The sequence below is a fragment of the Rhipicephalus microplus genome, chromosome 5, assembly GCF_043290135.1.
Source record: "Rhipicephalus microplus isolate Deutch F79 chromosome 5, USDA_Rmic, whole genome shotgun sequence".
In the NCBI taxonomy this organism is placed as follows: Eukaryota; Metazoa; Arthropoda; class Arachnida; order Ixodida; family Ixodidae; genus Rhipicephalus; species Rhipicephalus microplus.
The window spans coordinates 79,563,312-79,577,236 of NC_134704.1; the positions used below are offsets into that span (position 1 = coordinate 79,563,312).

General features: G+C 47.3%; 1 protein-coding gene across 3 annotated transcripts in view; it reads left to right on the plus strand.

Annotated features, from left to right (window-relative positions):
* The window catches only part of Tbc1d22 (TBC1 domain family member 22), a 41,803-nt gene that overhangs the window by 14,718 nt on the left and 13,160 nt on the right, over nt 1–13,925 (plus strand). For all 3 annotated transcript variants that reach the window (XM_037425281.2, XM_037425283.2, XM_037425282.2), the window contains exon 9: nt 10,220–10,340. In XM_037425281.2, the coding sequence (XP_037281178.1) occupies nt 10,220–10,340 (121 nt within the window). The remainder of the gene's footprint in view (nt 1–10,219; nt 10,341–13,925) is intronic.

The following is a 13,925-nucleotide window of genomic DNA, read 5'->3' on the forward strand; positions in this document are numbered from 1 at the left end:
CGAGTGCTCGTTGCCAGTGGACAACAGCTTCACATCCTTGGCGCCGCGCTGCGTGATTGTGGTAGACGAAAGCATGTCAAACCACAAGGGGGTCTCATCGGCGTTGCCAATCTGCCCCATCATGCAGTCGTTCTGCTCCCGAAGGCCGTTCACAAAGCGCTAAAAGTTTATGAGCTTGTCTTCGAACTTTTCCGACAACTTTTGACAGATGGATGTGCGCCGCCGGAGAGAAAATCCTTTGCGCCGCATAAATCGACGCACCCAATAGTTCGGTGCACGAAACTCTTCTCTCGTGAGCCCAGCTTCTTGAGCGAGTTCCAAGGCTTCCTTGCGAATTGTATCCACGGTGACTGGCAGCGAGCGCGCACAAACTTCCCGCACAAAGTCCGCTAGCTTATCCTCCAGCTGCGGATGAACGGCACTTCGTCCACGAAACGACATTTTTTGTGGATTGCACCTCTGCAGCTTTCCTTTTTGCGCCCTCCAATAGCGCACGCTTTTTTCCGATACACCAAAGCGGCGCTGAGCAGCCATATTCCCGTTCGCTTCTGCGAACTCAACATCTAGTTTAAACGCAGCTGACTATTGCCTCCTCGCACCGCTAGACTTATTCAGTGAATGAAAAAAAAAAAAAAAGGCCACTAAAAATGCAGCGCAATGTCAAGCGGAGCGAAAACTCAGAACAGATCGGTAGCAAATCACGAACACAAAGAAAACAGACGAAGAAAAAAAAAGCAGACTGCGAATGGATTTGAATGCGGATATTGGCCGCGTCCGGCTTCACAAGCACATGCAAGTTACATGTTGCCAGACAGCGTCGCACTTTTGGCTAAACACCGCTATATAAGACGAGGGGCGACTTTAGTTTATTATTTTATTGAAAATATCTCGACTTATATTCCGGTTTATATGGTAGTTTGCTGTGTATGGACTCGCCCTTGAAAACAGTGTGCGTTTAGTGACCAAGTCTTATTTTTGCTACAGATTTTTATTGTAAAGTACTGACAACTCTTCTAGAGACAAGTCTAGCTTTTTCACTTCATGGTGTACCGCCTGCTGTGGGCTTACGAGTGAAATGAATGGCCTCCGCAATGAAGTGACGCCGGTTCACTGATGCACGGCACCATCACGTGCAGCCGATCGTCCTTGGCTGATTGCGTGCAGAGTGTTACCTGCGCGGCTCATGCAGTCACCGCTGGGCCGCTTGCTGTACAGTCGAACCCGGGTATATCGAACTCGCCAAAAAACGTTTATTAGTTCAATATATGGCGTAATTCGATATAGGCCCGGTATAGGTTTTGACACAAAGGCACATAACAAACTAGAAGAAAAGTACTTTATTATTATGGTGGCTTACTTGCGAGCCCTACTGTGGAACAAAATACAGTAAAAGCTCGTTAACTCGACACCCGTTAATTCGGAAGTTTGGATAATTCAGACGGCTCTATTGGTCCCAGCCAAAGTGCATGTTAATCTATGGGACTAAACGTTCGTTATTTCGTCGGAATTCGGCTCCGCACCGCTTAATTCGGACAAATGCTGACGGCTGCTGCTATACAAAAGTGTGATAAAGCAGCGCTGGCACCACTGGAGTGAAACCGAAACCTGAGTGGCATTGCCATCATCATCAACTAGTGGGGGCGATCGCAGCGTCACCGAACGTCGGCGTCTTCTTTCTTCTCCACTCAGCGCCTCTGACGCCATTTTCCCTTGTGTTGTCGTGTCGGAACCATCTCTTCTTGCGGAGTTCTCTCGCGGACCAGGGTATCATTCACTACGTGAAGTCGAAGTACCGCAAGCACCTGCTAAAGTGAATGATCCTATGCTCAGAAGCTGGAAAGTTGTATCAAGTGGACTTACTCGGCGCACTGCACATCATCGCCCACGTGTGGAAAAACACTCCGCCGCAAGTCATCGCCAACTGTTTTCGGCACAGCGGTTTTGTGAGGCCCGAGCATGCAGCAGTAGCTGACGATGGCATCGAGGAGGTGTCAGCCGAGTCCACCGACGATGACTGCCCGACTTTCGATGCTGTCCTTCCCACAGATGTGACCTTTCAGGACTACATCGGGATTGATCATGGTGTCGCCACGAGTGATCTCCTGACTGATCAAGAGATTATTAATGATGTCACGGGCGCCCATGGAGACCACGATTGCGACGAAGAATCATGCGACGAGATACAGCCGCGACCTCATCGCACCTCACGGGAAGTCTCGGAGGCGCTGTTAATATTAGAGGATGGTTGCCTGAACACTCCCGACAGCTTGCGTGCTGTTGGCCATTTGGAACAGTTAAGAAAAATTGTGATGTCAGCCGGAACCTGCGCGAAAACGCAGACGACAATTACAAAATACTTCAACAAATAAAGGTGTGCTTCTGCAGCTTGATTTTAAATGTTGTTTTCCCTGTTCATTCGTTAATCGGCATTCGGTTAATTCGGACAGTTTTTCCGGTCCCGTGAAATCCGAATTAACGAGCTTTTACTGTAGTCGCGGATTTTTTTCTGTGTCAACAACTTCGCTGCCTGCGACAGCACGCACGCCTCCACGTTGTCCAACGAGTCAGAGCAGCTGAAGCCGCAACCTTCCACATTCAAGCAATAGCGCCAGACCAATGCAAGTGCACGAAACACTTAGAGGATGTAGGCAATGGGCCGTCGTCGATTTCCAATTGCTGTCGCTTTGGCTCGTGGTCGGCACGAGGTCTGTAATGTAATCCTCATCCTGTAATTGGCCCATGATGGGGACATCTTCGTCCGCACTGACGAACTCGTCAAATGTCGATCCGTTGATAGCACCCGGGAACTCTGCCAGCCCGTTCCAAACTTCGGCGGAAACACCTGCGGTGTCTTCAGTGCTGTCAGAATTCGGGGTGTCATCACCAGGCATGCGGAAGCCGGCATGCCTAAATCAGTTCCAGATTGTCTCCTTTTTGACGTCTGTTCACGATCTACTCATGATAGAAATAGCTTCGAGCAAGTCGATCTTAAGGGGAGATGCTGCTGGAAAAACGATTTTCTTTAATAAGAGTCTGAATTTAACACAAATTGGCATGCTAATAGAGTTTTTCTCCTCTTTTCACATATGTCATTTATTTTCATGTAGATTGCTTGGTTTTCTTTCTGCAGGTCAGATACTGCAAAATTATGGCCATTGTTATGCAACAATTCTGACCTATAAAAATTTGAGATAAAGCATGCAGATATAGCTGACTATGATCCTTTGGAACTGTAAAGTGCAAAAAACTATATAAATTTTGTGTGTAAAAAGGTTAAATACAATAATAAAATAGAAAAATTTACTATGGCTCTAGTTGCCAAGGGCTTTCAATGTTATGTAATTTTTGAAAAACACAATCAAGCAGCACTGACAATCTGAATAGATACTTGCACTCTATGGGCCTTCATCATGCTATGTGCAAAATTTCATAGAGGTATGACAATTCTAAGTATACGAACTAGCGTGTATAAGAAGCACAGATCACACAAAACTGCAAAAGGAGAAAAACGCATTTGAAAGTTTGAAACTTTTTTTTTATTACAGAGTTGTTAGAAATGCATAATCTGTGGCCATAATGTTCAACAGAACTTTGAAAAGCACTGCAAGTTACTAGAACTGTCCTGCAGCGTAGGTTGTGCCCTCACGGTCCTTGCGAGCACTCTCTTCTAGCCGTGCCCTTTTCACTCCACGACGACGGTGGGCCCTTGCTTCTGCTGTCAGACGCTCGGACATTCTCTTAATGCGCCTCGCATCGCGGGAATCACTGAAAGTAACTAGATCTCTAGATGGCAGTATGTTGAGCTCTTCCAGGATGTACTCGAAAGTAGCATGACCCTTGTTGAACCACAGGATTGCCATAGCTGCGGCAGTCTCGACAACCGTTCGGGAGACAAACTTAGTCTTGGGGCAAAGTAGCCAAATTTTGCTGTTCAGGGATTTTGATGCGTTCTGGGTTTTCCCTTTGATGCATCGAGCAAGGAGCTTCTCATCCGTTAGCCGCTTATAAATGGGCAAAACAGTCAATCCCTGTGCTTTTGTCAGGAGAGGTGTGTGGCGTGGTGCAGGTTCACCAAGTGCTTCAGCGCGTTGATGTTTGCACCACGACTCTGTTCCTGCAGGGCAGAACTTGTGGCTGCCAGCATTGTCAGTAGAGCATGAGTGGAAGTACGAAGCCCATACTGCAGTGTACATATCCCGTACACCCCCCTGTTGCTTGTTATGGCAATCTGATAGTATGTTTGGAGCTTCTGAATGGCTGGCTCTTTCATTTTCTGCCCTCGTGGTAATGGCACATGCAGCTTCCGTAGTGCGGTGCCAAGTCTCTTGGCCACATGATTAGTGCAGTCTTCTTTTTCTATATTGACAGCACCATAGACTTTTGACTCTGCAACTGCACTAGTATATGCTTTGCTGTCACCGTCACTCAAGAATGTCATGAAATGCAGTGGGGTGTCATAAGTCAATGTTCTCTGCCAAATGCGCATTGCAGCCTCCGTTTCCATGGCATGGGAGGAACAGTCTGCATTTTTTTCACAGACTGGGCCATGGAATGCCTGCCACATTTCTACGTCTGGGCCCATATCCTTGTGCCTACTGCATGTCAGGCAGTAATTTGATATGACCTCGAAGTCTAAGCAGAGGCCAGTATCTAAAGAGATAACTGCGCCAATCCCGTTGTGGCTTTTGTAGCCCCTCTTCTGCGAAGTGCCGTCGAACATAACAGCCACATCAGTTTTGCCTGCTACTTCTTTCGTCAACTCTCTGGATCGGCGCAAGTTTTCACTCACAGCTGCCATGGCAGCGGTGTGCACCTTCTTTGCTGTCGAAAAAAAATTCTCGGTGGTGCATTGGCTTTGGGAGTCCAATAATGGAGCAAAATCTCGACAATTGCTCATGCCCAATGCCGACAGCGCGTGCAGCCACCACCGCCTTCACATTTACAGCAAAACTATCTCGGGAGCTCCCACTGTCGTACCGTTGGCTCACTCGGCTGCTGCCGTCCGCCGTAACACGCAGTGACGTATAGGAGCACAGAAGAACAGTCGCTGAGAATTCGCTGTTTTCGCAATGAAGTTCGAGGAGCGACGAAAGTCCCTTGCGCTTTTCTGCCGGCTCCCGAACGGCAAGTTTTTGAATACCGCAAGCAGGGCATGCCGCACCTGCCACAAGTGCCGTCAGCAAGAGGGTGTCGCACAAAACTGTCGTTGCACAAACCTCATCGCGCTGTCTTTCGTCTTTTTCGAAGAAGCCGAGCTTCTTTTCCGAAGCACTGACGAAAGAAAGTGCAGCGTCTGTCCCTTCATCGCAGCCACTGTCGCTCGCGCACTCGTCGATGCCGCCGTCAGGCCTAGCACACGTAGGCGCGTTCTCGTTCGTCGCCGTCGTTCGGGGCGCTTTACGCCGCCTTCCCTTGAACTTGTGCTTCGTTCGAAACTTCTGCGGTCCCACGTTGCACTTTTTCGGGCTTGTCATCGCAGAAATATGCGTAGACGCGCAGAAAAGCAGACGGACCAAATGCCGATGGCCGCCACCAACACAGCTGACAATGACTCGGTAGCCAATGGCGATGCGGCTTAGGGTGCCGCGCGTTTCAAACCGTTCAAACCACGTGATAAAAAGGCCTCGTTTTTAATTTTTTTTTTGCCCACGTACGAAACTGGCGGTCGTCGGAGCTGTAAGAAGAAGGCCGGACGCAACTTTCCCAACCGATCGCGATGGCGGGTGGCACTGCGACGGGGAGCAGCGCGCAGTCAAAGATGGCCAATATCGGCGCAAATTCACGAAATTTTCAGCCACCGCGATGCCTTCATACACATTTTTTTTTGCATTTTGCGGTTCGAATTTAGTTTTGAAATTTTCACAGATGAAAGAAGAAGGTTTGAAGATTACAATGCAATAAAAATGAGAAATACGAGAAATTTCGCTAAAAACGCGATTTTTCGACTCGCATCTCCCCTTAAGCTCCCTGCTGACACGAAGGTTCTGCAGCAGCCTCTCCACCAGGCGCTTCTGATAGCCGGCTTTCGTTGCGCGTATAACGCTTTGATCCAGTGGTCGCAGTACACACGTAGTGTTTGGGGGCAAAAAACGCAGCTCGATGTTGCTGAAGGTCGTACTGCAGTCGTGCGATAAACAATTGTCCACGAGCAGGCACACCTTGCGATTTTCGCCTACCAAATCATTATTCCATGACGATAGCCATCTGCTGAAAAGCTCCCCGTTCATTCACGCTTTTGAGTTTGCTCGGTAGATAACTGTAAGCGACTGCCCATTTTGAAAACACCGCGGCGCCGTGCTTTTCCCGATAACCAGAGGTCGAAGCTTTTTCGATCCGTCTAAATTTGCTGCCAACAGCACGGACACACGAGCTTTGTGGGCCTTGCCGCCGCTTGTCTTGGCGCCACGACACGCAAGTGTCTTGTTTGGCAACATTTGCCAAAATAGAGCGGTTTCATCCGCATTGAAGATATCTTGGGCTCTATTTCTTGCTGCCATATCTCGCCAGTTTTTCTCGAGCCATTTTTCTACTCTGTCCAGGTCCGCCGCTCTGCTTTCACCTGTAACAGCTTTGCCAATGATGTCGTGCTGTTCTTTGAACCGCTGAAGCCAGCCTGAACCGGCTTGGAAATCATTCCTGCCAAGCAGAAAAGCAAGGTCCTTGGCTTTCTGCTCGATCATAGGGCCAGACACCGGGATGTTTCGCGACCGAACGTCCACAAACCACTTGTAAACGGCCGCTTCAACATCTTTGTACACAGCAGCACGCACACGTCGAGCGCCACGGGAACCTGGCCTTTTGTCCGACTTGGCCCTGATGTCTGCCTTGTTCTTCAGTATAGTACTCAAGGTGCTCCTTGGAATTTTGTACGCGGCGGCGACGTCGGACTTTTTTTTACCGCGCTGAACCCGATTGATGATTTCGAGTTTCGCAGCGAACGACAAATTTTGCCTCGTTGCGCAAGCCATGATGACAGCGTGCCAATACAGTTCACAGAGCACCAACAGGCAACACCACAGACCACGCTGAATCGGCAGCAGCAGGCACACAAGCATAAAGAAAAAAAAAATGGCGCTCACTTCTACCGCCTTTGCGTCTCGAAGAAAGCACAACGGCCTCTGATTGGCTGTAAGCGCTGTGAGCGGGCCAGGATAATTTCTTGGAGGAGGGTGTTCGCCCGCGCACAACCGGGTCTAACCAACTTTTTCTAGGGTGGCGCCGGCAGTTTTCCTCGCCACCGCGAGGGAAAGCTAACTTGCTGGGGCACTTTTGACCCACATGGAGTTTGATATATCAGTTGTCGTTGCTATTTTCGTTCGATAAAACAGTAACTTTTGCTATATATTCTCAATGTAAACTTACCGTGTTTAGGAATTGGTCGATATACGGGATAATTTGATATAAACGGGTTCGATATCGTCGGGCTCGACTGTATTCCACGTGCACGCAATTGTGTGTTCTTCATGCCTGCTGCACTGTGTACCGTACATGGGTGAAGCGAGTAGCTTGTTTTAACGCAAGCATTTTGCAAGTAATGTGCGCTCTTCATCTTTGCGATTGTCCAACGGTTCTGTACGATGAGGCATGGTACGTTTGGTTGTTACTTATTGAAACATGCAGTATATGCTCGTTGTCGGTGTATTGAGATTTCTAGGAGCCCTCGCCCTTCAACGCTAGCAAGCTACTTTTGCTTCTACAAAGCAACACGCATTACATAATGGTCTCGGATGACACGGTGCCGGCAAACCTGCTAACGGCAGAGAACGCTCTTGTTTCGCTGTCCATCCGCGCAGGTTGTGCCACACGTGCAGCTGAGCAGATAGCTTGCAAGGATTGTGATAAGCTTGTTGGTGGTAATACACAATAGCATGTTCATCATCGGCCACCACCTCGCCTGTGCTGTTTTCTGATTCTTTGCCATGAAGACATCGCCACAATCACGCGGATGTTGTAATATTTGATCGACCGGTCTTGCTGTTACTGAAAAGACGTAAGACCTTTTGTGGCACATTGTGACGTCGACGAGTTGAGGAGCAATTCTGTTAGACTAAACGCCGTGATCATTGCTTCTAGTGTTTATTTGATTGATAACAGGTGGTTGTAGCTGGAGAGGGCTGGAGAGAGTAAAGGTTGTGGTGTGAAAGCTGATCACTTCATGTCGCCTTCTATTTCTTTTTACTTTTTTTCCTCACTGCCATTCTGCAGGGAAGAAACACCTGCAAAGCATTTGACTAAAGTCTGTAAGGAGGGCACATCTGCTCATGTGCCCCCGGCGGCAAGAACGGCGGCAACGCCAGCTCATGGGACACAGGCCCACCTGCCCGCCTCGCGCACACCTGTGCGTAATAATGAGTGCTCTCTCTCTCTCTCCTGGGAGTCGCCAGGACCAGGAGCGCACCATGCGCGCTTCTGCCACTTCGCGCTTTGTCAGCGGCAGGGCAACCGCAAAACATGCATGCTCGTACCAAAATGACAAAATCTTAGTCGAAATTGCTATACTGTCGGTGACAAAAATTTTTATATCAAGGATGTCTCTGCTGTTGCTTTGTTACCTAGAGGTTGCTAATACATGTGCTTCTATGGAGTTACGGCAGGAAATAAAGAAACTTGGTTACGTATATAGAAAAATTTGTTATATAGAGGTTCATTATAAACAGGCTTAACTGTACAGGCGCTTGATATTGTCCCTAAATGGCTTATTGTGCCACACATTAAGCGCCTGCAGCAAGACTGTCATCCCTCCCGGGATAACAACGAGCTCAGTGCGGGAGTCTAGCAGCAATCGCTTCACGGGGACCGCCAGATGACAACAAAATGTGTCAAGCACAAGCATCAATGGGAGCCCTAGCAGTGCTCCGGGCGGTTGACACCTATGGACTTGATTTAGTCAAGTATGAGCGATTCATCCATCCACCCCTTGTCCTGGCAGTGGACGACGACATTTCTTGGGAACTTCTTCCCCTTTGGCAGCGTCTTTTTGTAGGCTGACAGCTTGCACCCATCCTGCCGTGCAGGCCAGCATTACAGTCACCCACGTTTTCTCATTACCAGTTGATTGCATGGTAACTTGCCTCGAGGCTTTTTCGTGAACTGTCAGAGCTGAGGGCCTATCGAGACACACAGGCATCTGATCCGTGTTTTTGATCTGGCCCAGCTGAAATGAGACTGCCTTCGCAAGAAAATCACGTGCTTCTGAAAGTCTACTAGCAGCTCTCCGTAGTTTTTTATTAGCTTCTGTGATATCGACATTCGTCAACGTAGGGAGAATCCAGCGCGGTGCATGAAACGGGACACCCAATGTTTGCTCGCCTTAAAGACTACGTGTTCAATGCATTGATCTCGCACGATCTCCTTTGCCTTTGCTTGCAGCAGCTCCATTTGATAGAGGGATGTGCGTCTGTGCTCCGGAACAAAGTTTGCCAGTTCTTGTTCGTCTGGAAAAGTTCCATGTTTCGGCCCACAAAAGTTTCTTTGCTGGCTGCAGCATACAAAGACGGCTTCTTTCTGCTTCCTCCAGCTGCGAATGCACCACTCATCCGCACCAAACTTGCCCCGCAGCACAGTTACCGATGGTTTCAGGAGCTAAGATAGCCTTTCTTTTAAAGGCAGCCGAATACTGCCTTTGCGGAGCTGGCATGGCATAAAGTCACAGATGTAAAATCGGGGTCGCTTTTACGTGCGTCAGGTGGTTGCAATGGCCACTGTTGCACGCCTGTATGACTAACGTCACTAGCGCTACAACGCTACTTACTGCAGAAGCGTCCACACCTGCCCGTATTGCTGAAACCAAAACTACGAATTCGGGTCGAAAATTCTTGGGATACGCACATAGTCCGAGACAGAAATTTTGCATAGTAAAATTTAGAAAAAAAACCCCGGGCTATATGAGAGTTTTTACAGTATGTACCTTATTCCTTTTTTGGAAAGTGCGCTCACACACATGAAGTCATCACCCTGCATTTTGGCATGCTGCTGTCAAACGACATGATGTACAATATACACGTTTGTTTTTGAAACGTGTTATTTATAGTTACGGCTGTCAATAGCTATGCACCCATTTCAGTTGAAGGATGTGCTTGTGGTTTGTTGTCCCCCATGTTAATGTCTCTGTAAAAAAAAATATTGTGTCGAGTATCATAGTAGCACATACTATTCTTCTTTTTCCCACATGATAAACTTCTTTCCAAAGTGAGGCTTGTCATGCTGTTTGCCCTGGCAGATATTTGAGAGGATCTTGTACATATGGGCCATTCGACATCCAGCCAGTGGTTATGTCCAAGGCATGAACGACCTCGTCACCCCCTTTTTTGTGGTCTTTCTTCAAGAACATGTGCCTAAAGGTGAGTCAAATTCTTATTTGCTTCTGCAGTACTTGAAGTCAAAACCCCTAAACTTTGGGCAAGGTTTTGCTTGGCAATGCATATCTCAGTTGCCAGACATTAGAGGGGTTGTTGCCAGACAGCCACCAGATTTGGCAGAGAAATTGGCTCCTGTAGTTGTGACTTCCCCTTGAGGGCTTTGTGTCATCCGCGGTGCATTTCGCGTGTGCGTGAGCGACGTTGGCCGTTTTAATTGACAAAATGAATGTAAAATGCACGGTGCCGAAGTCGGGGCACGTTCTCTTGCTGTGTGTGCAGCTGTGCAATTAAGAGATCGTGTTTCAAAGTTAGGCAATCAATGACGTGTCGTCCGCCGTGCATTTCGCGAGTGCGTGTGCCGCGTTTCAATATAGGCCGAACTCGTGTCGGCAAAAGCGGACTCTCTGCACAGCTGATGGTGCCGCGTCGACCATGCGCGACGTCGGAGATGCTACGCTTCCCTTAGCAGTGTCATCGCAAGACATATTCTTTGAACCCGTGTACACATGAAATATGAATATGCCAATTAAGGCTGGCTGATTGGGGTACGTCGAATATGCTACAGCTATATACGCCTGGAAGGCTGATTTATCGCCTTAGTGAATTAAGCGCAACTCGTTCCTACTTGTGAATGGGACACCGCCCGACGAGCCACCGTCGCCTGCAAGGCCCCACCCACAATAAGCACAAACGACCAAAATTCCTATTAATGAATGTTATTCTCCCTCAACTCGAAAGAGCACACTATTAAAATGCATAGGGTGAATCTCTTAATTGCACAGCGGGGCAAACAGCAAGAGAACGCGCCTCAATTTTTGCAACTCGCGTTTTACATTCATTCCGCTAATTAAAATGACTAACGTCACTCATGCACTCGCGAAATGCACCGCGGACGACACAAAGCCCTCACGGGGAAGTTACAACTGCAGGGGCAAATTTCTCTGCCAAATCTGGCGGCAGTTTGGCAACAGCTTACGCAACGCCAAAACGAACCTAGCCAAACTTGAGTGCTTACTGACTGGGCTTGCTGCTCTGCGAAGCACGAACGCCCAGCCATGCGCTATCAGTTTCTGCCTGATGTGAGAGATTCCGTGGACTGTGAGGTAGTACCCTAGCTTTGGAAACAGCTACGCAGCAACAAAAAAGAAATAAATTTTATATTCACTTTACTGAAGTCACTGGGGTTGTAAAGAAACTGTGTGACGTAGGAACTTTCCTTCTTTTCTTATATATTTTTTTACAGGATTCGCGAGGCAGGCTTAAAGGGCTCCTAAACTACAGCAAATAATTTGGACTCTGTTGAACTTAACGTCCATATGAGCACTGTTGGAAAATCATTAGCCAATAACAGTTGTCCAATGTTTTGTTGTATGTAAGCACCTGGCACGTTTCGCTTGAGTCGGCAAAATGAACGCGCAAACATAAAAAGCTGCGACAAAAACACAACCTTCATTCTATGCAAAAATAGATAAGTATAGTAGCAGAAACACAAATAGGCCTGACCAAACAATTAGTAAATAACGAATACATATGTAGTCTAGCGAAAGTGCATGCGTTTCCCACACCGTGTCACTTACCATACTTGTGAAACCACTGTTTGCTTACGTTTGTAGTTGGGACACTGTCACGAGGCTCTGGTTTGTTCGCTGTGTTGGCGCTGGTGTCTGATGTCGTAAGGCGCTTTGCATATGAGGCGAGGTTTTTTGGCATCATCCAACTTTGGCACAATGAAGCATGTGCCAGCTGGCACTCCTTGCGCATGCCGAGCCTAATCTGGTCTGTGATTGCTTGGCGGGATGGACGGGTGGCAGCCAGCCTTAGTTTGTCCACACTTGGCAGTGCTAACGTTGACGTGTCTTGGCAGCTAGATGAACTTGAAATTTGAAGCTGTAAAATTGAAGCAAGTGGTCAGCAGCTCACTTAGTCTGGTACTTGGGCAGGCTCTCGTTTGTCTTTTAAAGCCCTGGGGCAGGACCCAGACTGCGTAATCTCCACTGTTCCCTCTGAAGCTCCGCCATCAGGCCATCATGTTCTTTGAACCAGCCCTCCAAGATTTCATCCCTGCGTGCACCTCTAGTTTCTTTTTTGTCTTTGATTTCCCCGTCATGTTCACATTTCATCTACTTGTTTTCTTCTTCTTTTACTATTTCTCTTGTCATCCATGACAGTATGAATCGTGATTAGAGGCAAGGGCGCTGTGGCACGGAATTACAAAAGTTAATCGCACAACACTTTGAAAAGTGACAAGTGTATGGGGTGTTGTTGCATCAAACTAATGCTTTTCCCATTGCTACTAAAAAATGACAGACTTAACGAAACTCTACGATTAAGAGGAAAGAATGAGTTTGTTAAACATTGAGAAAATCATCCCCATAACTTTACATCGTGAATTCTCGAAGTACAAACACAACACGCGCAGGTCATTGGCATCCACATTTGGGGGTTTCGTACATTCGCCAAGGCCAGTGGGTCTGGCACAAATTTGGAAGGGCAGCCACTTTAGTAATGCTGGTCCTGCCATTGCTATTCAGTGGGGTGTAAGCCTGCATATTACAAATAGCTCCAGCACAAAGTTGTTATGTTGAACCATTGCTGAGTAAGCATACCAAAAAAGGAAAAGTTGTTCTTGTGAAACATTTACCATTTTGACATTTGTAACATTAGGTTAATGTTTATTTGATTAGGTTACTTAAATGCTGGAGATGACTGTTGCTATAGTTCCTTGGAAATTTTCTGTATAGTAATTAGTATACATATCTTGATTTTACTGTGTGGCTAATCAAAGCAGCTACTTTTCTTGGTGTTTTGCAAATAACCTCAGGTATAATGAATATTGTGCAAATTTATTTTCGCTGTGTGGCTGATCAAAGCAGCTACTTTTCTCGGCATTTGACAGATCAGCTCGGATATTAGCACTCTAGCAATCTTTCTAAGCACTTTTTTACATGTTGACCTTACTACAGCGGAAAAACGATTATACGACTTTCAGGGGATCACGCAAAACTGTCATATAATCCACGCATCGTATAATCGTAAAACTAAGATTATAGGCAGTGACACTCAACTTTGCCAATAAACGGGTACAGACCGCCTGAATAAGCCCGTGACACAACCTTGTGACTCTATTGTGACTCTAATATTCTTATTGGTAGCAGCTAATGGCAGCATTACTAAGTTGGAAGAGGTGCAGTAAGTCTTTGTTTTCAATTTTGAAGAAATCAAATTTAACACTCGTCTTTCTACCAATGAACAGAGTCCGAAAATTGCCTGCGCGTGAAAACGAAACCGAACCCGCATTGTCAGTAGCCTCCCGTCACAAGAGTCGACACAGTGTCATCGCTATCACATAATGGCAACTGACCACAAGTTTGCCTAGAATGCCTTCGATCATGACTGAGCTGTGTACGTTGCAATTTGTTGGCTTGTAAAGTGCAACTATAGCGATCTCCCGCATATATGAATGTTGACATGAAGTGAAAGTTATTTTGCACGGTGAAAACAGCTGCATCGTGCCCTAATGCTTGCGCAAGCCTGTGACTGCAAGTGTAACAAAGGCAGGATATCAGC